Source organism: Tachypleus tridentatus, chromosome 4 (assembly GCF_004210375.1).
Source record: "Tachypleus tridentatus isolate NWPU-2018 chromosome 4, ASM421037v1, whole genome shotgun sequence".
NCBI classification, from domain to species: Eukaryota; Metazoa; Arthropoda; class Merostomata; order Xiphosura; family Limulidae; genus Tachypleus; species Tachypleus tridentatus.
Genome location: NC_134828.1, coordinates 117,624,308 through 117,650,240, shown reverse-complemented (window position 1 = coordinate 117,650,240; position 25,933 = coordinate 117,624,308). Strand labels below are relative to the sequence as shown.

The 25,933-nt window shown below is 30.3% G+C and overlaps 1 protein-coding gene across 2 annotated transcripts in view; it reads left to right on the top strand.

The window, feature by feature from the left end:
* Positions 1 to 25,933, top strand: part of LOC143249940 (zinc finger protein basonuclin-2-like) — a 212,819-nt gene that overhangs the window by 12,490 nt on the left and 174,396 nt on the right. Inside the window, exon 1 of one of the 2 annotated variants that reach the window (XM_076500560.1) lies at positions 14,366 to 14,532. The exons of the other annotated variant lie outside the window; for it this stretch is intronic. Within the exon in view, the coding sequence (XP_076356675.1) occupies positions 14,524 to 14,532 (9 nt within the window). The 5' untranslated portion in view covers positions 14,366 to 14,523. Of the gene's footprint in view, positions 1 to 14,365; positions 14,533 to 25,933 lie in introns of those variants that run through there. 2 annotated transcript variants of the gene reach the window in all.

The window sequence follows — 25,933 nt, the reverse complement described above, 5'->3', positions numbered from 1 at the left end:
AGGACGTAACAACATACCTCACATTGAATAAAATAAAAATACATTATAGTGAGTTAAGTGACATAACAGTGTGTATAGAATATCATATAAACAGATAAATATTCACAGGACATAACAACATACTTCACAGTGAATAAAATAAAAAAACATTATAGTGAGTTAAGTGACATAACAGTGTGTAAAGAATATTATACAAACAGATAAATATTCACAGGATGTAACAACATACTTCACATTGAATAAAATAAAAAATCATTATAGTGAGTTAAGTGTCATAAGAGTGTGTATAGAATATCATATAAACAGATAAATATTCACAGGACGTAACAACATACTTCACACTGAATAAAATACAAAAACATTATAGTGAGTTAAGTGACATAACAGTGTGTATAGAATATCATATAAACAGATAAATATTCACAGGACGTAACAACATACTTCACACTGAATAAAATAAAAAACATTATAGTGAGTTAAGTGACATAACAGTGTGTATAGAATATCATATAAACAGATAAATATTCACAGGACGTAACAACATATTTCACATTGAATAGAATAAAAAACATTATTGTGAGTTAAGTGACAGAACAGTGTGTATAGAATATCATATAAACATATAAATATTCACAGGACGTAACAACATATTTCACATTGAATAAAATAAAAAACATTATAGTGAGTTAAGTGACATAACAGTGTGTATAGAATATCATATAAACAGATAAATATTCACAGGACATAACAATATACTTCACAGTGAATAAAATAAAAAAACATTATAGTGAGTTAAGTGACATAACAGTATGTATAGAATATCATATAAACAGGTAAATATTCACAGGACGTAACAATACACTTCACATTGAATTAAAAATGATAGTGAGTTAAGTGAAACGATAGTGTATATAGAATATAATATAAACAGTACACAGGACGTAACAACACACTTCACATTCAATAAAATAAAAAAACATTATAGTGAGTTAAGTGAAACAACAGTGTGTTTAGAATGTAATATATACAGACAAATATTCACAGGACGTAACAACACACTTCACATATAATAAAAGAAAAAAATATTATAGTTAGTTAAATGAAACAACAGTGTGTATAGACAGATAAATATTCACAGAACGTAACAACACACATCACATTGAATAAAATAAATACATTATCTTGAGTTAAATGAATACACAAACCACATAGAATGAAACTTCAACATTAAAAAGTATAAAATGCGATATTTATATAAGCTGAGGATTTAAGGTAACAATTGATATTTCAAATCTGGGAATATTTTATACCAGGTCTTATAACATTAAAGCATATTGGGGTGTCGCAGGCATTATTATTAACATTTCTAATCAAAAGTAAGACAATGAAGTAATGAGGGCTCAAAGAAAGGCGTACACTACTGCACCACAAACGTGAATCAGGATACAATGAAATACAGCCTAAAATGTTTAGATCGCAATAAGTCATAATCCAGACACCCCTTCTACTTGACTCACCTTTCTTTAACGAATATTTTCTATCCAATTATTTTCATAGTTAAAATAACGAAAGAAATCTGGTTTGGTGTTAAGTCCTGACACCAAGAAAGAATTACAAATTAATATTTATTATTTAATTATATATTTATTCTTAGTATTTATTACAAGTATTATTTATTTATAAATAATATTTCAAAATTATTTTTAATTTTATAACCAATATTTCTGATGAAACTAGCAATGAATAAATGGAAAGTTATTTCTTAAAAACATAAACATATGTAGAAGATCTACACAGTTTACAAACCTTAATAACAATTTATAATTCTACCAAACATCAGCGTTATTTTTGTATTATGTGGTGGAAAGGTTAGAAAGATGATAATATACAACAATTATATACATATACCTTCAGAAAAAACTCAGAGAACAGTGAAGTCACAAACCTTTCTGACAGTACTATATGCAACTACTGTATCATAGTACACACAGTTCTGACAGTTCTACATCAAACTACTCTCTCATATTACACAAACCTTTCTGACAGTACTTTATCAAACTACCCTTTCAGAGTTCTCAAACCTTTCTGACAGTACTACATCAAATTGCTTTTTTTCATAGTACACAAACCTTTCTGACAGTATTATATGAAACTACTCTTTCATAGTACACAAACCTTTCTGACAGTATTATATGAAACTACTCTTTCATACTACACAAACCTTTCTGACAGTATTATATGAAACTACTCTTTCATAGTACACAAACCTTTCTGACAGTAGTATATGAAACTACTCTTTCATAGTACACAAACCTTTCTGACAGTACTATATGAAACTACTCTTTCATAGTACACAAACCGTTCTGACAGTACTATATGAAACTACTCTTTCATAGTACACAAACCTTTCTGACAGTATTATATGAAACTACTCTTTCATAGTACACAAACCTTTCTGACAGTATTATATGAAACTACTCTTTCATAGTACACAAACCTTTCTGACAGTACTATATGAAACTACTCTTTCATAGTACACAAACCTTTCTGACAGTACTATATGAAACTACTCTTTTATAGTACACAAACCTTTCTGACAGTACTATATGAAACTACTATATCATAGTACACACAGTTCTGACAGTTCTACATCAAACTACTATATCATAGTACACACAGTTCTGACAGTTCTACATCAAACTACTCTCTCATATTACACAAACCTTTCTGACAGTAGTACATCAAACTACCCTTTCAGAGTTCTCAAACCTTTCTAACAGTACTACATCAAATTGCTTTTTTATAGTACACAAATCTTTCTGACAGTATTATATGAAACCACTTTTTCATAGTACAGAAACATTTCTGACAGTTCTACATCAAACTATTAAACGTTTGTGACAGTATTACATCAAACTACTATATCATAGTACACGAACGTTTGTGACAGTACTACATCAAACTACTATATCATAGTACACAAACGTTTGTGACAGTACTACATCAAATTACTATATCATAGTACACAAACGTTTGTGACAGTATTACATCAAACTACTATATCATAGTACACAAACGTTTGTGACAGTATTACATCAAACTACTATATCATAGTACACAAACGTTTGTGACAGTATTACATCAAACTACTATATCATAGTACACAAACGTTTGTGACAGTACTACATCAAACTACTATATCATAGTACACAAACGTTTGTGACAGTACTACATCAAACTACTATATCATAGTACACAAACGTTTGTGACAGTACTACATCAAACTACTATATCATAGTACACAAACGTTTGTGACAGTACTACATCAAACTACTATATCATAAAGTGTGGGAAATTAAATAAAAATGTAAATAATTAATCTTTTGATTTCCGGTTTCTACACTTCATGAAGTTTGATTTCTCAAAGATCGCCAGTGGTGATATTTAGAATTACTGTTATTACATTAGCTTATTTACTAATATGCAGCCGTTCACGGGTACAAAAAACTTTAAGTGTTTCTATTTTGCAGATAGCCAGTCTAAACTGAATTAACCATAAAAAGACAGGCGAGTTTATGTATGGGTAATATCCATAGCACCAGCTTCAGGTGTTTAATATTGCTACTGGTACTTAGGTATAAGAATTGCTACTGGTACTTAGGGTAACTATAAGAATTATATGATGATATTATAGATATTAGTTGGGATATAAAATATTCAATAATTTCGCTGAATTTTTTTTTTTATTTAACATTACGGATGTGGTGAGTTACATACCAATTATTACGGTAATTTATGGGTAAATTATTAAATATTAAGTTTGACATTATAGGTCACAACAAATACATCTATTATTTAAATCAGTAAATCTTTAATAAACAAGGTTTTATCACTTTTATATTATTGTTCCCATATATATCATCTAGCATCGTGTATAGTGTTTGTTTTTTCAGGCGTTAATACACGTTGTTTCTTACATCTTTCTGTAAATGTACTGTTGCTTTTTCCACCTGTTTTTAAACATTACACTTTTCGTGTTTAATATTCAAACACTGTATTATGCGCAGTATTACCAAGAACTTCCACGATATTTAGGAACAGAAATATTTAAAAATAAAGTCAATGTTGTTCTTGTCAGATAGATATTAGACACCACTAATTAAAAGTTATTAATTAATTATTTTTTTATTAAACTAATTGTTTTATATTAATTTTTTTTATCTATATACTGATTTCTCTATTTAATTATTCGTTGTCCAGTAATCTCTATATATACATGCTTACCTCCATAGCCATTCATTCATTTTTCAGACTTTCATTCTTTCATCCAACTTTTTTTATGATCATTTATTTATTCATTTTTCATCTATAATCTGTTTATGTAACTGATACACTTCCGTTCACCGCTCTTTCATTGGTGTCATCCATACATCTATATATCAGATAGACGTTCAGCTATAAGAGATCTGTTTACTTATGTATAAATAAGCACACGTTTTGACATGTAACACATGGTAAAACTACTACATAGTAACAATGTGGAGAAATCTTACATAAACGCTGGTTAGAAACACATTTTTGTTGCGGACGTTCGAGGAGTTGAAATAGACCCAGGGTGAGTCTTTAATACAATAACAACAATAATACTTCCCATGACTGGTACTCCAGAATCGTCTAAATTACACAGCGTGGACTGTTTATTGCTAGTTAATGTAAAGTAGAAAACAATATCGTATATAGAATTATTGACATGTTTAAATTTAATGTTTTATCATAATTCATTTTACTGTTAATTCAACGTTTTCTTAGAATATAAGCCAGTAGTTTTTCATTTACATTCTAAAAAAGTAATTAATTAAATAATGAGTTTTAGTTGAGACCAGCTTTTGAAATGCATATAAATGTGGTACATACATGTTGCTTATTTCATGAAGTGACTTCACATGGTGCAGTAGTTTTACAATAGTTTGAGTTCAGAACAAATCTGTCTACGTTTTCTAATATATATATGACTGGATTAATATTAATCAAATACACAGTAATATACATAGTTTTACAACAGTTTGAGTTCAGAACAAATCTGTTTACGTTTTCTAATATATATGTGACTGGATTAATATTAATCAAATACACAGTAATATACATAGTTTTACAACAGTTTGAGTTCAGAACAAATCTGTCTACGTTTTCTAATATATATATGACTGGATTAATATTAATCAAATACACAGTAATATACATAGTTTTACAACAGTTTGAGTTCAGAACAAATCTGTCTACGTTTTCTAATATATATATGACTGGATTAATATTAATCAAATACACAGTAATATACATAGTTTTACAACAGTTTGAGTTCAGAACAAATCTGTCTACGTTTTCTAATATATATGTGACTGGATTAATATTAATCAAATACACAGTAATATACATAGTTTTACAACAGTTTGAGTTCAGAACAAATCTGTCTACGTTTTCTAATATATATATGACTGGATTAATATTAATCAAATACACAGTAATATACATAGTTTTACAACAGTTTGAGTTCAGAACAAATCTGTTTACGTTTTCTAATATATATATGACTGGATTAATATTAATCAAATACACAGTAATATACATAGTTTTATAACAGTTTGAGTTCAGAACAAATCTGTTTACGTTTTCTAATATATATATGACTGGATTAATATTAATCAAATACACAGTAATATACATAGTTTTACAACAGTTTGAGTTCAGAACAAATCTGTCTACGTTTTCTAATATATATATGACTGGATTAATATTAATCAAATACACAGTAATATATATAGTTTTACAACAGTTTGAGTTCAGAACAAATTTGTTTACGTTTTCTAATATATATATGACTGGATTAATATTAATCAAATACACAGTAATATACATAGTTTTACAACAGTTTGAGTTCAGAACAAATCTGTCTACGTTTTCTAATATATATATGACTGGATTAATATTAATCAAATACACAGTAATATACATAGTTTTACAACAGTTTGAGTTCAGAACAAATCTGTCTACGTTTTCTAATATATATATGACTGGATTAATATTAATCAAATACACAGTAATATACATAGTTTTACAACAGTTTGAGTTCAGAACAAATCTGTCTACGTTTTATAATATATATATATGACTGGATTAATATTAATCCCTACCAAATACACAGTAATATACATAGCTGAAAATTTGTCTGTCACACAGACGGCTAGGAGGCCAGTACTGAACGCTTGAAAACAAAACTAATCTCTATGTTTATTTAAAATAAAATAATTTAAAAACTACTGTACGATATGAAGAGATGTAGAAACCCACAATGTGGATGTTATATAAGATGTATAATTCCACTTCCAAATGAACTTCATATTCCTGTTTTCTTTACAGCTTGAATTAAACGATTGTAAACATTACTGTGTTTGTTATACAACTTTATGACAGGAACTTGTAGAGTTAATGAAATCTATATTCACGTTCTTTATGAATAAATGGTACAAATTTCAATGAAAGCTAATAATGTGTGATTACATTTCTCGTACTGCACAATACTTTAATATGTCATTACTGAATGATTAACTTGTAGTGTGGTCAAAACATGTCAATTAATGGGTATTCATAACAAACCACCTGCCATCTTCCTTCACCATCAACCGACATCTCTTGACTACAACGTACAAGTGAATCCATAATATTGAAACGTATGTTTTAATAATGAAACTCAACATGGTTTAGCATCTTACTTTGTGAATAGCATAGAAAGTGAGTTTATCCAATGAATTTGTTGTTACAGTATTTTAAAATTGTCACTGGGTAGCAGTACCACTGTCATCGCTAGAGTTATTAGCCAGTCTGCTATTCAGTTCAGCTCTGACTACACGGTTCACTCTGATCAGATGTTGTTATATAAACTTTTTAAATCATTTCACAAACCGTGTTTTAATACGAAAATTTCAAATTTTTAATGTATTACACTATATAACAATGTTAGCAAATCATTAAAATGTTTGATTAGAACGACAACTTAGTGACTTGTTCACAAGAAACCAAAATCTCAAAGAATTCGATAGAAATTTTAATTTAAAACTTGTATCTCTGCAATTTGGACACTGAAATATAGAGTTTATTTGTTGTTGCTGTTTTGTTATTTTTGCTAGCAGCCTCTGAGTGTAGAAACCCTCTAACGTTATATATTAATAAAAGTAAATATTTTTTTTAAACGGAAAACATCTGTTTTGTGCTACCGTATGGTCACTGACCATTTTTATTCTCAAGAGACTTGCGTATGGGTAGTTAGTTAACGCCTGACTTGCAGCCCATTTGAATGAACAGTGTATTGTAAATCACATATTATACAATGCAGAAACTGGTGAGCGGTGAAAGGTTAATTAATGCTGCACACAGAGACAGCTTGTATAACTCAGTTTTTACTTTTATTACAACTCTAACGTTTATGCACGAGTCACTTTTTAGCTGTTTCTACCTTGTCACGAACACGTATTGTTTTACTTGTGATTACTTTGTATATTATCTTATTATGACGTGTAGAAATGAAATCAAGGTTTTACTCTACCAAAACCAGCTATCTTAACAAATACATATTATCTTATTATGACGTGTAAAAACGAAAATCAAAACCAGCTATCTTAACAAATACATAAATAAAACATTGTCTGATGTAAGGATAAATTGTCTGTTGTTCGCATGTGATATTGGATGGATATCTTGTACTCGTCTAGGATATAGTAATTACAATACCTACGTTACTTCTACCAAGATGTTATTGAAAGTTTCTTTACGAAATTGGATCAATAGGGAGCTGGAGAGAGTGAAGATAAAGTCACAACATCATTGATCTTTAGAGGTCAAAATTGTTACAATCAGAACCTGTTAACACACTTTATTCACTGGATGTATAAAAATATGTATCAGAACCTGTTAACACACTTTATTCTATATATATATATATGTTTCAGAACCTGTTAACACACTTTATTCTATATATATATATATATATGTATATGTATCAGAACCTGTTAACACACTTTATTCTTTCTCTCTATATATATGTATCAGAACCTATTAACACACTTTATTCTCTCTCTATATATATATATGTATCAGAACCTGTTAACACTTTATTCTCTCTCTCTACATATTTATCACAACCTGTTAACACACTTTATTCTCTCTCTATATATATGTATCAGAACCTGTTAACACACTTTATTCTCTCTCTATATATACGTATCAGAACCTTTTAACACACTTTATTCTCTCTATATATATATGTATCAGAACCTGTTAACACACTTTATTCGCTGTATATATATGGATATACATCAGAACATATTAACACACTTTATTAACTGGATATTGAAAGATCCAGTCATTTCCCCACAAGCGAGGGCCTTCAGTCAATAAGGATGCTCTGTCCAACATGCCAATGTGGCCAGCTGCTGTTTGACGCCCCTGTATAACCTGAAGCTCCATTGTTCCATGGAAGGAGAAAGCATCCCAGATTATGATGGAACCTTCTCCACTGTGTCGTGTAGAAAATGCCTCATTTGGGATATCCTTATCGTGCCAGTAACGTTGGAAGCCATCTGGACCATTCAAGTTAAATTTTTTCTCATCAGAGAACAAAATCTTCGACCACTTTTGTACGTTCTATGTTTGGTGCTTCTCAGCAAAGTTTAACCGAGCTGTTTCGTGGTGTGGAAGGAGGCGTGGCCTTTGAAGACGTTTACGGTTTTTAAAGAATTTCTCTCGTAGATGCTGTCTTATTGTTCTTGAGCTGCAATTTGCGTTCGTAAGGGCCATAATCTAGTTCAACGAACGGCTGGTGTCTTGCCGGACAATCTGTCGAATTCTCCTGCTCAACGCCGGCGAAATTTTCTTCGGCCAATCACTTGAAATTCTCGTTCCGTATCCCTCAGGGTCTTTTAAGAAATTTGCAACAGCAGTTTTACTACGCTCAATCTCACCAGCGATGACACGTTGAGAGAGGCTTTGCTTTTGCAGCTCGACAATTTCTGACAGGTTCAAACTCTGTCAACTTTTTAACCTTTGCCATGTTTTTACCCAATGTAACACAGTAGATGTCAGTGGGAGGTGTTGACAACGCTAATGCTTGAACATAAATGGCTAAATTTCCTTACATGCTTACTGACTAACGCTTCGTTTCAGTATGGTCTTAAACTTTTGATCGGCTAGTATTTAGGTTAATTTCATAACGTTCACATTTTTCCTATTAAATGTTAAAAAAAAATTATTTTATTTTCCCTTTTTCCTATTTTCATCTTTCTAAGCTCTACTCAAATGAATGGTGGAGTTTAACAACGCAAAATGCATATTTTTTTTTTATATTCATTGGCCTTAAGCTTTTGGCCAGCAGTGTACGTACCCTAAATATATACATAAGATATTAATTAGCTATGGATTTTTACCCACTTGTTTCTCATTATCTACGAAGAAAACCCAAGTTGTATGTTACGTATCATATTTTAGAATATAAGTAAGACAATCATTCAGCTGTAGTTGTTAACACGCTTTATTCACTGGATATATATGTATGTGTGAGAACCTGTTAACAAAATTTATACACTGGATGTATATAGATATGTGTGTATCAGAAAGTGTTAACACACTTTATTCACTGGATATATATGTATGTGTGAGAACCTGTTAACAAAATTTATACACTGGATATACATACACGTATCAGAACCTGTTAACACACTTTATTCACTGGATACACATACACGTATCAGAACCTGTTAACACACTTTATTGACTGGATATATATATATGTATCAGAACCTGTTAACACACTTTATTCACTTGATATATATATATCAGAACCTGTTAACACACTTTATTCACTGGATACATATATATATGTATCAGAACCTGTTAACACACTTTATTAGCTTGATATATATGTATCAGAACCTGTTAACACACTTTATTAGCTTGATATATATGTATCAGAACCTGTTAACGCACTTTTTTAGCTTGATATATATGTATCAGAACCTGTTAACACATTTTATTAGCTTGATATATATGTATCAGAACCTGTTAACGCACTTTTTTAGCTTGATATATATGTATCAGAACCTGTTAACACATTTTATTAGCTTGATATATATGTATCAAAACCTGTTAACACACTTTATTAGCTTGATATATATGTATCAGAACCCGTTAACACACTTTATTAACTTGATATATATGTATCAGAACCTGTTAACACACTTTATTAGCTTGATATATATATGTATCAGAACCTGTTAACACATTTTATTAGCTTGATATATATGTATCAGAACCTGTTAACACATTTTATTAGCTTGATATATATGTATCAGAACCTGTTAACGCACTTTATTGATTTGATATACATATATATATATATATTCACTGGATATATACATATATATATCATAACGTGTTAACAGATTTCGAAGGTCGAAACGTTGTTCGTTCCTCTACATAAAAAGTTTTCTAAACCCAAACCAGCCGTTTTTACATTTATATGTGCTCCTATATGTATTACTATTACTATATGTACTGCGCTATGTGTGTAAGTAAGTTAAATAATCTTAACTCCCAAGGTTAGCATTCAGCCCCCAGTATGAAAATTGGTAGTTACAGTAGACCTAATGGGTCGTGGTTGGGAGTTATATTAGTTAGTTTAGATAACTGGTTTATAGTAGGATAATTCGTCTACTGGGCTACAAATTAGTGCCTTACCATCATAATGTTGGCTGGAATGCTGACTTCAGGAAGTAAGTTTATATTACCTCTCAAGTGGTAGTACCTTATTATTATTATTACTTACTTTTACTTACTTTAGAGAGCAGTTACCTTCCCACAACAAGCAGTGAAGTGTGATATAGATTTGAACACCCACACCTCGCTCCACTAATTTCTGTTTCTATTATTTTAATTTTTATTGATGTTCTTTTATTGTATTCATTTATTTTATTTCTTTATGTAAGACTGGCAAATGGAGGTTAAGACTGATAGACGGTGTATCCCCATCGCAATGTGGGTTCTTCTTCTTCAGTCACCTCCAAACCTAGGGTACATTTTATATCCTACATTGCAGCTTGTACCTTGGGATCTTTCGATTAGTGCAGCATTTTTTAAAATTAATTTTGGCTTGTTTTTTGTTTATAACAAACGACATATATGTATGTATATCTCAGAATCTGTTAACACAGTTTATTCTGTATACAAACATATATATATATATATATCCACACAAAAACTTGTTGTTGTCTGTGAATTTTGGCTGTTACCTGATGACGTCAAACTCTGCCCGACCAATCGTTTGTTGACTTTCAATTTTTCCACCAGTGTGACTACAAAGATTTAAAACACACACACATGCTAGGTACAAAAACCAAGCTCTGTATGATTGTGATATTTAATGGAAACCGAGCTGTGTATGATTATAACTGTGACTGGAAACCGCTGGTATATTGGGTAGAAATATTCGCAGAACGATCACAAAATTTGAGTTACTTTTACTGATAGAATAAGTTAAGGAAGACAAACCCAGTCTTTAGTCTGTTGACTGTCTAATATTTTCCTTTCCTTTACGATTAAAACAGTTTTAACTCTGAGGAGATTTTCTATAATTAACGAATATAAACTGTTTTGTCAAGTACTGCAGTAGAACATGAATTAGTGATTCTTTATGAACCAATGAATTACTTACATTTTATATAAAGAAATTCAGTAATGGTTACATAGAATATAATGTAGTGTGTTAATTATTTACCTGAACTTGAAAGATATGTCGACAAAACCAAAATGCGATGTTTGTATTTTGTCTTGATATTAGAAACGCAAAAATACAGTCATCTATGTGTAACTGGGTATTGTTTAAAGTACAACACGTATTGTTTAAAGTACAACATGTATTGTTTAAAGTACAACATGTATTGTTTAAGGTATAACTTGTATTGTTTAAAGTACAACATGTATTGTTTAAAGTACAACATGTATTGTTTAAGGTATAACTTGTATTGTTTAAGGTATAACTGGTATTGTTTAAGGTATAACTTGTACTGTTTAAAGTACAACATGTGTTGTTTAAAGTACAACATGTATTATTTAAGTACTACGTGTATTGTTTAAGGTATAACTTGTATTGTTTAAGGTATAACTTGTATTGTTTAAAGTACAACATGTATTGTTTAAGGTATAACTTGTATTGTTTAAGGTATAACTTGTATTGTTTAAGGTATAACTTGTATTGTTTAAGGTATAACTTGTATTATTTAAGGTAAAACTTTCATACAAATACATTTAATCAGACTCTTTTTATCGAAACTATTGTCAAAACTAAATATGAATTGATATCGTATATGAAAAAATCCATTTATGTGATAAAGTATCGGCATGTCTCGTTTTCTGTGAACCAGAATTGAAGCTGAAAACTTGAATTTGGTGAAGAAAGCTCAGAAAACCAACAACAATGACACGTCTAACTATTTCTACAAAAATATCTTAAATTCTCAGATTATGTAAACATTCTTGACGGCTGTAATATCTGATCTATATTTATTGTAATATGTGATTGTATTATTTTCTTTTATTACCTCATTCACTTTGTTTAATGTCTGATTTGTTTTGTTCTTCAAAGTTTCCTTTGTTCATTTTCTATAGACACAGTAATAGTTGTAACACCTTTCTCTAACATTATTGTTTTTAGTTAACAAACTGTTGAAACAAAACATAAGATCTGAAAATGGTAGAATATAAAGGTTAATTAAACTCACACAATCTGTTATACTGAATAAATAGCTAGAAGGGACATTTAGAAACGATACATAATATAACATATCTTAGCAGTTTATCACTATGTAGCCTTAGCTACATGAGGGCAGGGTTTAATGAAACTGTTGACCACCTGAGTGGAAGGACATAGGGTAGGATTGTATTACACTGTTGACAACTTGAACACGAAGGATGCAAGGACAGGGTTTCGTGAAAGTGTTGACTACCTGAGTGGAAGGACATAGGGTAGGATTGTATTACACTGTTGACAACTTGAACACGAAGGATGCAAGGACAGGGTTTAATAAAACTGTTGATCACCTGAGTGGAAGGACATAGGGTAGGATTGTATTACACTGTTGACAACTTGAACACGAAGGATGCAAGGACAGGGTTTAATGAAACTGTTGACCATCTAAGTGGAAGGATATAGGGTAGGATTCTATTACACTGTTGACAACTTGAACACGAAGGATGCAAGGGCAGGGTTTAATAAAACTGTTGATCACCTGAGTGGAAGGACATAGGGTAGGATTGTATTACACTGTTGACAACTTGAACACGAAGGATGCAAGGACAGGGTTTAATGAAACTGTTGACCATCTAAGTGGAAGGACATAGGTAGGATTGTATTACACTGTTGACAACTTGAACACGAAGGATGCAAGGGCAGGGTTTAATGAAACTGTTGACCACCTGAGTGGAAGGACATAGAGTAGAATTGTATTACACTGTTGACAACTTGAACTCGAAGGATGCAAGGACAGGGTTTAATGAAACTGTTGACCACCTGAGTGGAAGGACATAGGGTAGGATTGTATTACACTGTTGACAACTTGAACTCGAAGGATGCAAGGACAGGGTTTAATGAAACTGTTGACCATCTAAGTGGAAAGACGTGAGGACAGGATTTTATAACAATGTTGACTACCTGAACGGGAAGGATAAGGACAGGGTTTTGTGAAACTGTTGACCACCTGAGTAGAAAGACGTGAGGACAGGATTTTATAACAATGTTGACCATCTGAACGGGAAGGATAAGGACAGGGTTTTGTGGAACTGTTGACCATCTGAGTGGAAAGACGTGAAGACAGGGTTTTGTGGAACTGTTGACCACCTGAGTGGAAAGACGTGAGAACAAGGTTTTATAGCATTGTTCATCATCTAAGCAGGAAAGACGTGACATTGTTGACCAGAAGTAATACGTAATGGACAGCAGTACAGGTGATGGATCCCATCCGGTTTAGAGAGGGTCGATAATAACAGATCCCAGCGTGAAGTAAGGGACCTGAACTAAGCCGACCTACTGGGCAACAGTGACCTCCTCAGGCATGGGCTGAGGTTCAATCAGACAGACTTTGCGTGTACAGTGAACTATTGTTTATAGCCACAGTCGATGGGTTACACTTCCCACATGGAGGAAGGCTGGACGACAGCCCGTGGTGTTGGACGACTTGGTGGTACCTGAAAAACAAGAGACGAAGATTAGCTCGCACGAGCAAGCCTGTCACGTGAGCTCGGTACGTTGCCTCGCGGCGGCTGCAGAAAGCTATGAGACAACCAGGCTTAGGTCGAAATTAAGCGCGTTCAGTGTTGGCCGCCTTTTGAGATGGGCTGGTGAAACCTCATATTTTACTGCATCCATAGTATATAATTTACTTCGCCAACAACTGGGACTGAAATGGAATTCAATTGAAACGAGTAATGCAGACGGTAAGTTAGTTTTTGTCCTTTCTTCTTTCAAATCGAAAGCTGACGCAGAAAGAAACCAGATGTAAAAGATAAGAAAGATCGGACGACTTGTGAACAAAACAAACTGGTCTCGAGCTTCTAGTTGGATACATCAAAACTAATTAAAGTTTTCATCCAAATATCGCAAAGTGTTGCTTTATAAAAAGAACTTCCTGAGAATGAAAGATTGTAATTACTTAAATAATTACCAAGCACGTGCACATATTCATATCATTTTGTTAGTTTGTACGTATTAAATATAGTTTGAAAAGAGAAAAATTCAAAACTGGAAGTAAATATACACTTTACGGTTCCAGTAAAATGAAATATGTAAAAAAACAAACACATAAAAACAGTGATCAAATAACAAATATTTCTATATAATTGTTCGCTTTGTTTGCAAATCAAGTTTTATAAATGAGGGCGCATTTAAAATATACAATTTAGTTAAACAGGCGGCTTGAGAAAAAAACAACAACACACATCTTGTTGTGTGTCTATTTCAAAAGAGCATTATAAAGAAACGTCATGATAAAGCCGCTAGCTGTTCCTAAACCTGATATATTAGTGTATCTTGTCCTTCGTTCAAAGAACAGCTAGGCTGTCTAAATACTTTTACCAGCAGACTACATACTAGAACCTGTCGACCTGTGATTAATAGTGTATAATAACGAGTCTTGGCCTCAAGTAGGAGTTTTTGTTTCTCATGGGTGACAAGAAACCCCTAGACTTCCCCACAATGACCTTAAGCTCTCACTGCTCCCAATAATTTTGCTTCTTTTTTACAACCTCAACCGGCATGCAGTCATTTCTTGTCAAGAATGGCGCAGGTACATCATATATAAATATAATAAAGAACATTTCATGAAGTCTCAATTTGCATTGAAAATAACCAGCTTTCTGGATATGAAATTACTGTCTTATTGGTACGGGTGTCTTTACGAGTTAACTTACATAGGTAACCCCAGATATTACACTTAGAGAGTTTAGTATGGGAATTACTCAGAAATCAATTATAAAATAATAATTTTGTTGTTGTTATAATTTCTTTAGATGATGATTAATTTTCATTAATTATTATTAATCATCATTACATTGAACAAACAAACAAAATTGCTTCATCTTACGGTTATGGATGTAGGATTACAGCAACGTTAAATTGGAAACTATCACAGTTATAGATGTACAGTTTACGTTTAAATTGGAAACTATCGTAGTTATAGATGTAGGATTACAGCAACGGTAATTTGGAAACTATCGTGGTTATAGATGTACGTTTACAGCAACGTTAAATTAGAAACTATCATAGTTGTGGATCTAGGTTTACAGTAACGTTAAATTAAAAACTATCATAGTTATAGATCTAGGTTTACATCAGTGTTAAATTAGAAACTATCATAATAAAAAATCTAGGTTTACAATAATGTTAAATTATGAACTATCATAGTTATAGATCTAAGTTTACAGTAATGTTAAATTAGAAAATATCATAGTTATAGATCTAGGTTTACAGTAATGTTAAATTATGAACTATCATAGTTATAAATCTAGGTTTACAGTAATGTTAAATTATGAACTATCAAAGTTATAGATCTAAGTTTGCAGTAATGTCAAATTAGAATCTGTCATAGTTATAGATCTAGGTTTTCAGCAACGTTAAATTAGAAACTATCATAGTTATAGATCTAGGTTTACATCAGTGTTGAATTAGAAACTATCATAGTTATGGATCTAGATTTACAGTATTTAAATTAGAAACTATCATAGTTATAGATCTACGTTTACAGCAACGTTAAATTAGAAACTATCATAGTTATAGATCTAGGTTTACATTAGTGTTAAATTAGAAACTATCATAGTTATAGATCTACGTTTACATCAGTGTTACATTAGAAACTATCATAGTTATAGATCTAGGTTTACATCAGTGTTACATTAGAAACTATCATAGTTATAGATCTACGTTTACAGCAACGTTAAATTAGAAACTATCATAGTTATAGATCTAGGTTTACATTAGTGTTAAATTAGAAACTATCATAGTTATAGATCTACGTTTACATCAGTGTTACATTAGAAACTATCATAGTTATAGATCTAGGTTTACATCAGTGTTACATTAGAAACTATCATAGTTATAGATCTACGTTTACAGCAACGTTAAATTAGAAACTATCATAGTTATAGATCTAGGTTTACAGCAACGTTAAATTGAAAACTATCACAGTTATAGATCTAGGTTTACATCAGTGTTAAATTATGAACTATCATAGTTATAGATCTAGGTTTACAGTGATGTTAAATTATGAACTATGTTAGTTATAGATCTAGGTTTACAGTAATGTTAAATTAGAAACTATCATAGTTATCGATCTAGGTTTACAGCAACGTTAAATTGGAAACTGTCATAGTTTTAGATCTAGGTTTACAGTATTTAAATTAGAAACTATCATAGTTTAGATCTAGGTTTACATTAGTGTTAAATTAGAAACTATCATAGTTATAGATCTAGGTTTACATCAGTGTTACATTAGACACTATCATAGTTATAGATCTAGGTTTACATCAGTGTTACATTAGACACTATCATAGTTATATATCTAGGTTTACAGCAACGTTAAATTAGCAACTATCATAGTTATAGATCTAGGTTTACATCAGTGTTACATTAGAAACTATCATAGTTATAGATCTAGGATTACATCAGCGTTACATTAGAACCTATCATAGTTATAGATCTAGGTTTACAGCAACGTTAAATTGAAAACTATCATAGTTATAGATCTAGGTTTACATCAGTGTTAAATTATAAGCTATCATAGTTATAGATCTAAGTTTACAGTAATGTTAAATTAGAAAATATCCTAGTTATAGATCTAGGTTTACAGTAATGTTAAATTATGAACTATCATAGTTATAAATCTAGGTTTACAGTAATGTTAAATTATGAACTATCAAAGTTATAGATCTAAGTTTGCAGTAATGTCAAATTAGAATCTGTCATAGTTATAGATCTAGGTTTTCAGCAACGTTAAATTAGAAACTATCATAGTTATAGATCTAGGTTTACATCAGTGTTGAATTAGAAACTATCATAGTTATGGATCTAGATTTACAGTATTTAAATTAGAAACTATCATAGTTATAGATCTACGTTTACAGCAACGTTAAATTAGAAACTATCATAGTTATAGATCTAGGTTTACATTAGTGTTAAATTAGAAACTATCATAGTTATAGATCTACGTTTACATCAGTGTTACATTAGAAACTATCATAGTTATAGATCTAGGTTTACATCAGTGTTACATTAGAAACTATCATAGTTATAGATCTACGTTTACAGCAACGTTAAATTAGAAACCGTCATAGTTATAGATCTAGGTTTACATTAGTGTTAAATTAGAAACTATCATAGTTATAGATCTACGTTTACATCAGTGTTACATTAGAAACTATCATAGTTATAGATCTAGGTTTACATCAGTGTTACATTAGAAACTATCATAGTTATAGATCTACGTTTACAGCAACGTTAAATTAGAAACTATCATAGTTATAGATCTAGGTTTACAGCAACGTTAAATTGAAAACTATCACAGTTATAGATCTAGGTTTACATCAGTGTTAAATTATGAACTATCATAGTTATAGATCTAGGTTTACAGTGATGTTAAATTATGAACTATGTTAGTTATAGATCTAGGTTTACAGTAATGTTAAATTAGAAACTATCATAGTTATCGATCTAGGTTTACAGCAACGTTAAATTGGAAACTGTCATAGTTTTAGATCTAGGTTTACAGTATTTAAATTAGAAACTATCATAGTTTAGATCTAGGTTTACATTAGTGTTAAATTAGAAACTATCATAGTTATAGATCTAGGTTTACATCAGTGTTACATTAGACACTATCATAGTTATAGATCTAGGTTTACATCAGTGTTACATTAGACACTATCATAGTTATAGATCTAGGTTTACAGCAACGTTAAATTAGCAACTATCATAGTTATAGATCTAGGTTTACATCAGTGTTACATTAGAAACTATCATAGTTATAGATCTAGGATTACATCAGCGTTACATTAGAACCTATCATAGTTATAGATCTAGGTTTACAGCAACGTTAAATTGAAAACTATCATAGTTATAGATCTAGGTTTACATCAGTGTTAAATTATAAGCTATCATAGTTATAGATCTAAGTTTACAATAATGTTAAATTAGAAAATATCATAGTTATAGATCTAGGTTTACAGTAATGTTAAATTATGAACTATCATAGTTATAGATCTAGGTTTACAGTAGTGTTAAATTATGAACTATCTTAGTTATAGATCTAGGTTTACAGTAATGTTAAATTAGAAACTATCATAGTTACAGATCTAGGTTTACAAGAACGTTAAATTTGAAACTATCATAGCTATCGATCTAGGTTTACAGCAACGTTAAATTGGGAACTGTCATAGTTTTAGATCTAGGTTTACCTCAGTGTTAAATTAGAAACTATCATAGTTATAGATCTAGGTTTACAGCAACGTTAAAATTGAAACTATCATAGTTTTAGATCTAGGTTTACAGTACGGTCAATCCCACTATTCGTTGGTAAAAGAGTAGCCCAAGAGTTGGCGGTGGGTGGTGATAACTAGCTGCCATACCTCTAGTCTTACACTACTAAATTAGGGACGGCTAGCACAGATAGCTCTCGAGTAGCTTTGTTCGAAATACAAAAACAAACAAACAAGGTTTACAGTAAAGTTAAATTATAAACTATCACAATTATAGATCTAGGTTGACAGCAACGTTAAATTAGAAAGTATCATAGTTATAGATCTAGGTTTACATTAGTGTTAAATTAGAAGCTATCATAGTTATAGATCTAGGTTTACAGCAACGTTAAATTGAAAACTATCATAGTTATAGATCTAGGTTTACATCAGTGTTAAATTATAAGCTATCATAGTTATAGATCTACGTTTACAGTAATGTTAAATTAGAAAATATCATAGTTATAGATCTAGGTTTACAGTAATGTTAAATTATGAACTATTTTAGTTATAGATCTAGGTTTACAGTAATGTTAAATTAGAAACTATCATAGTTATCGATCTAGGTTTACAGCAACGTTAAATTGGAAACTGTCATAGTTTTAGATCTAGGTTTATCTCAGTGTTAAATTAGAAACTATCATAGTTATAGATCTAGGTTTGCAGCAACGTTAAATAAGAAACTATCATAGTTATAGATCTAGGTTTACAGCAACGTTAAATATGAAACTATCATAGTTTTAGATCTAGGTTTACAGTAATGTTAAATTAGAAAATATTATAATTATAGATCTAGGTTTACAGTAATGTTAAATTATGAACTATCATAGTTATCGATCTAGGTTTACAGTATTGTTAAATTATGAACTATCATAGATATAGATCTAGGTTTACAGTAATGTTAAATTAGAAACTATCATAGCTATCGATCTAGGTTTACAGCAACGTTAAATTGGAAACTGTCATAGTTATAGATCTAGGTTTACCTCAGTGTTACATTACAAACTATCATAGTTATAGATCTAGGTTTACAGTAATGTTAAATTATAAACTATCATAGTTATAGATCTAGGTTTACATCAGTAATGAATTAGAAACTATCATAGTTATAGATCTAGGTTTACATCAGTGTTACATTAGAAACTATCATAGTTATAAATCTAGGTTTACATTAGCGTTACATTAGAAGCTATCATAGTTATAGATCTAGGTTTACAGCAACGTTAAATTGAAAACTATCATAGTTATAGATCTAGGTTTACATCAGTGTTAAATTATAAGCTATCACAGTTATAGATCTAGGTTTACATCAGTGTTAAATTATGAACTATCATAGTTATAGATCTAGGTTTACAGTGATGTTAAATTATGAACTATGTTAGTTTTAGATCTAGGTTTACAGTATTTAAATTAGAAACTATCATAGTTTAGATCTAGGTTTACATTAGTGTTAAATTAGAAACTATCATAGTTATAGATCTAGGTTTACATCAGTGTTACATTAGACACTATCATAGTTATAGATCTAGGTTTACATCAGTGTTACATTAGACACTATCATAGTTATATATCTAGGTTTACAGCAACGTTAAATTAGCAACTATCATAGTTATAGATCTAGGTTTACATCAGTGTTACATTAGAAACTATCATAGTTATAGATCTAGGATTACATCAGCGTTACATTAGAACCTATCATAGTTATAGATCTAGGTTTACAGCAACGTTAAATTGAAAACTATCATAGTTATAGATCTAGGTTTACATCAGTGTTAAATTATAAGCTATCATAGTTATAGATCTAAGTTTACAGTAATGTTAAATTAGAAAATATCCTAGTTATAGATCTAGGTTTACAGTAATGTTAAATTATGAACTATCATAGTTATAAATCTAGGTTTACAGTAATGTTAAATTATGAACTATCAAAGTTATAGATCTAAGTTTGCAGTAATGTCAAATTAGAATCTGTCATAGTTATAGATCTAGGTTTTCAGCAACGTTAAATTAGAAACTATCATAGTTATAGATCTAGGTTTACATCAGTGTTGAATTAGAAACTATCATAGTTATGGATCTAGATTTACAGTATTTAAATTAGAAACTATCATAGTTATAGATCTACGTTTACAGCAACGTTAAATTAGAAACTATCATAGTTATAGATCTAGGTTTACATTAGTGTTAAATTAGAAACTATCATAGTTATAGATCTACGTTTACATCAGTGTTACATTAGAAACTATCATAGTTATAGATCTAGGTTTACATCAGTGTTACATTAGAAACTATCATAGTTATAGATCTACGTTTACAGCAACGTTAAATTAGAAACTGTCATAGTTATAGATCTAGGTTTACATTAGTGTTAAATTAGAAACTATCATAGTTATAGATCTACGTTTACATCAGTGTTACATTAGAAACTATCATAGTTATAGATCTAGGTTTACATCAGTGTTACATTAGAAACTATCATAGTTATAGATCTACGTTTACAGCAACGTTAAATTAGAAACTATCATAGTTATAGATCTAGGTTTACAGCAACGTTAAATTGAAAACTATCACAGTTATAGATCTAGGTTTACATCAGTGTTAAATTATGAACTATCATAGTTATAGATCTAGGTTTACAGTGATGTTAAATTATGAACTATGTTAGTTATAGATCTAGGTTTACAGTAATGTTAAATTAGAAACTATCATAGTTATCGATCTAGGTTTACAGCAACGTTAAATTGGAAACTGTCATAGTTTTAGATCTAGGTTTACAGTATTTAAATTAGAAACTATCATAGTTTAGATCTAGGTTTACATTAGTGTTAAATTAGAAACTATCATAGTTATAGATCTAGGTTTACATCAGTGTTACATTAGACACTATCATAGTTATAGATCTAGGTTTACATCAGTGTTACATTAGACACTATCATAGTTATAGATCTAGGTTTACAGCAACGTTAAATTAGCAACTATCATAGTTATAGATCTAGGTTTACATCAGTGTTACATTAGAAACTATCATAGTTATAGATCTAGGATTACATCAGCGTTACATTAGAACCTATCATAGTTATAGATCTAGGTTTACAGCAACGTTAAATTGAAAACTATCATAGTTATAGATCTAGGTTTACATCAGTGTTAAATTATAAGCTATCATAGTTATAGATCTAAGTTTACAATAATGTTAAATTAGAAAATATCATAGTTATAGATCTAGGTTTACAGTAATGTTAAATTATGAACTATCATAGTTATAGATCTAGGTTTACAGTAGTGTTAAATTATGAACTATCTTAGTTATAGATCTAGGTTTACAGTAATGTTAAATTAGAAACTATCATAGTTACAGATCTAGGTTTACAAGAACGTTAAATTTGAAACTATCATAGCTATCGATCTAGGTTTACAGCAACGTTAAATTGGGAACTGTCATAGTTTTAGATCTAGGTTTACCTCAGTGTTAAATTAGAAACTATCATAGTTATAGATCTAGGTTTACAGCAACGTTAAAATTGAAACTATCATAGTTTTAGATCTAGGTTTACAGTACGGTCAATCCCACTATTCGTTGGTAAAAGAGTAGCCCAAGAGTTGGCGGTGGGTGGTGATAACTAGCTGCCATACCTCTAGTCTTACACTACTAAATTAGGGACGGCTAGCACAGATAGCTCTCGAGTAGCTTTGTTCGAAATACAAAAACAAACAAACAAGGTTTACAGTAAAGTTAAATTATAAACTATCACAGTTATAGATCTAGGTTGACAGCAACGTTAAATTAGAAAGTATCATAGTTATAGATCTAGGTTTACATTAGTGTTAAATTAGAAGCTATCATAGTTATAGATCTAGGTTTACAGCAACGTTAAATTGAAAACTATCATAGTTATAGATCTAGGTTTACATCAGTGTTAAATTATAAGCTATCATAGTTATAGATCTACGTTTACAGTAATGTTAAATTAGAAAATATCATAGTTATAGATCTAGGTTTACAGTAATGTTAAATTATGAACTATTTTAGTTATAGATCTAGGTTTACAGTAATGTTAAATTAGAAACTATCATAGTTATCGATCTAGGTTTACAGCAACGTTAAATTGGAAACTGTCATAGGTTTAGATCTAGGTTTATCTCAGTGTTAAATTAGAAACTATCATAGTTATAGATCTAGGTTTGCAGCAACGTTAAATAAGAAACTATCATAGTTATAGATCTAGGTTTACAGCAACGTTAAATATGAAACTATCATAGTTTTAGATCTAGGTTTACAGTAATGTTAAATTAGAAAATATTATAATTATAGATCTAGGTTTACAGTAATGTTAAATTATGAACTATCATAGTTATCGATCTAGGTTTACAGTATTGTTAAATTATGAACTATCATAGATATAGATCTAGGTTTACAGTAATGTTAAATTAGAAACTATCATAGCTATCGATCTAGGTTTACAGCAACGTTAAATTGGAAACTGTCATAGTTATAGATCTAGGTTTACCTCAGTGTTACATTACAAACTATCATAGTTATAGATCTAGGTTTACAGTAATGTTAAATTATAAACTATCATAGTTATAGATCTAGGTTTACATCAGTAATGAATTAGAAACTATCATAGTTATAGATCTAGGTTTACATCAGTGTTACATTAGAAACTATCATAGTTATAAATCTAGGTTTACATTAGCGTTACATTAGAAGCTATCATAGTTATAGATCTAGGTTTACAGCAACGTTAAATTGAAAACTATCATAGTTATAGATCTAGGTTTACATCAGTGTTAAATTATAAGCTATCATAGTTATAGATCTAAGTTTACAGTAATGTTAAATTAGAAAATATCATAGTTATAGATCTAGGTTTACAGTAATGTTAAATTATGAACTATCATAGTTATAGATCTAGGTTTACAGTAATGTTAAATTATGAAGTATCTTAGTTATAGATCTAGGTTTACAGTAATGTTAAATTAGAAACTATCATTGTTAGAGATCTAGGTTTACAACAACGTTAAATTTGAAACTATCATAGTTATCGATCTAGGTTTACAGCAACGTTAAATTGGGAACTGTCGTAGTTTTAGATCTAGGTTTACCTTAGTGTTAAATTAGAAACTATCATAGTTATAGATCTAGGTTTAGCCCAACGTTAAATTTGAAACTATCATAGTTTTAGATCTAAGTTTACAGTACGGTCAATCCCACTATTCGTTGGTAAAAGAGTAGCCCAAGAGTTGGCGGTGGGTGGTGATGACTAGCTGCCATACCTCTAGTCTTACACTACTAAATTAGGGACGGCTAGCACAGATAGCTCTCGAGTAGCTTTGTTCGAAATACAAAAAGAAACAAACAAGGTTTACAGTAATGTTAAATTATAAGCTATCACAGTTATAGATCTAGGTTTACAGCAACGTTGAATTAGAAAGTATCATAGTTAAAGATCTAGGTTTACATTAGTGTTAAATTAGAAGCTATCATAGTTATAGATCTAGGTTTACAGCAACGTTAAATTGAAAACTATCATAGTTATAGATCTAGGTTTACATCAGTGTTAAATTATAAGCTATCATAGTTATAGATCGACGTTTACAGTAATGTTAAATTAGAAAATATCATAGTTATAGATCTAGGTTTACAGTAATGTTAAATTATGAACTATCTTAGTTATAGATCTAGGTTTACAGTAATGTTAAATTAGAAACTATCATAGTTATCGATCTAGGTTTACAGCAACGTTAAATTGGAAACTGTCATAGTTTTAGATCTAGGTTTACCTCAGTGTTAAATTAGAAACTATCATAGTTATAGATCTAGGTTTACAGCAACGTTAAATATGAAACTATCATAGTTATCGATCTAGGTTTAGAGTAATGTTAAATTATGAACTATCATAGTTATAGATCTAGGTTTACAGTAATGTTAAATTAGAAACTATCATAGTTATAGGTTTTTGGATTACATCAGTGTTACATTAGAAACTATCATAGTTATAGATCTAGGTTTACAGTAATGTTAAATTATAAACTATCATAGTTATAGATCTAGGTTTACAGCAACGTTAAATTGGGAACTGTCGTAGTTTTAGATCTAGGTTTACCTTAGTGTTAAATTAGAAACTATCATAGTTATAGATCTAGGTTTAGCCCAACGTTAAATTTGAAACTATCATAGTTTTAGATCTAGGTTTACAGTACGGTCAATCTCACTATTCGTTGGTAAAAGAGTAGCCCAAGAGTTGGCGGTGGGTGGTGATGACTAGCTGCCATACCTCTAGTCTTACACTACTAAATTAGGGACGGCTAGCACAGATAGCTCTCGAGTAGCTTTGTTCGAAATACAAAAAGAAACAAACAAGGTTTACAGTAATGTTAAATTATAAGCTATCACAGTTATAGATCTAGGTTTACAGCAACGTTAAATATGAAACTATCATAGTTATCGATCTAGGTTTACATCAGTGTTAAATTATAAGCTATCATAGTTATAGATCGACGTTTACAGTAATGTTAAATTAGAAAATATCATAGTTATAGATCTAGGTTTATAGTAATGTTAAATTATGAACTATCTTAGTTATAGATCTAGGTTTACAGTAATGTTATATTAGAAACTATCATAGTTATCGATCTAGGTTTACAGCAACGTTAAATTGGAAACTGTCATAGTTTTAGATCTAGGTTTACCTCAGTGTTAAATTATGAACTATCATAGTTATAGATCTAGGTTTACAGTAATGTTAAATTAGAAACTATCATAGTTATAGGTTTTTGGATTACATCAGTGTTACATTACAAACTATCATAGTTATAGATCTAGGTTTAC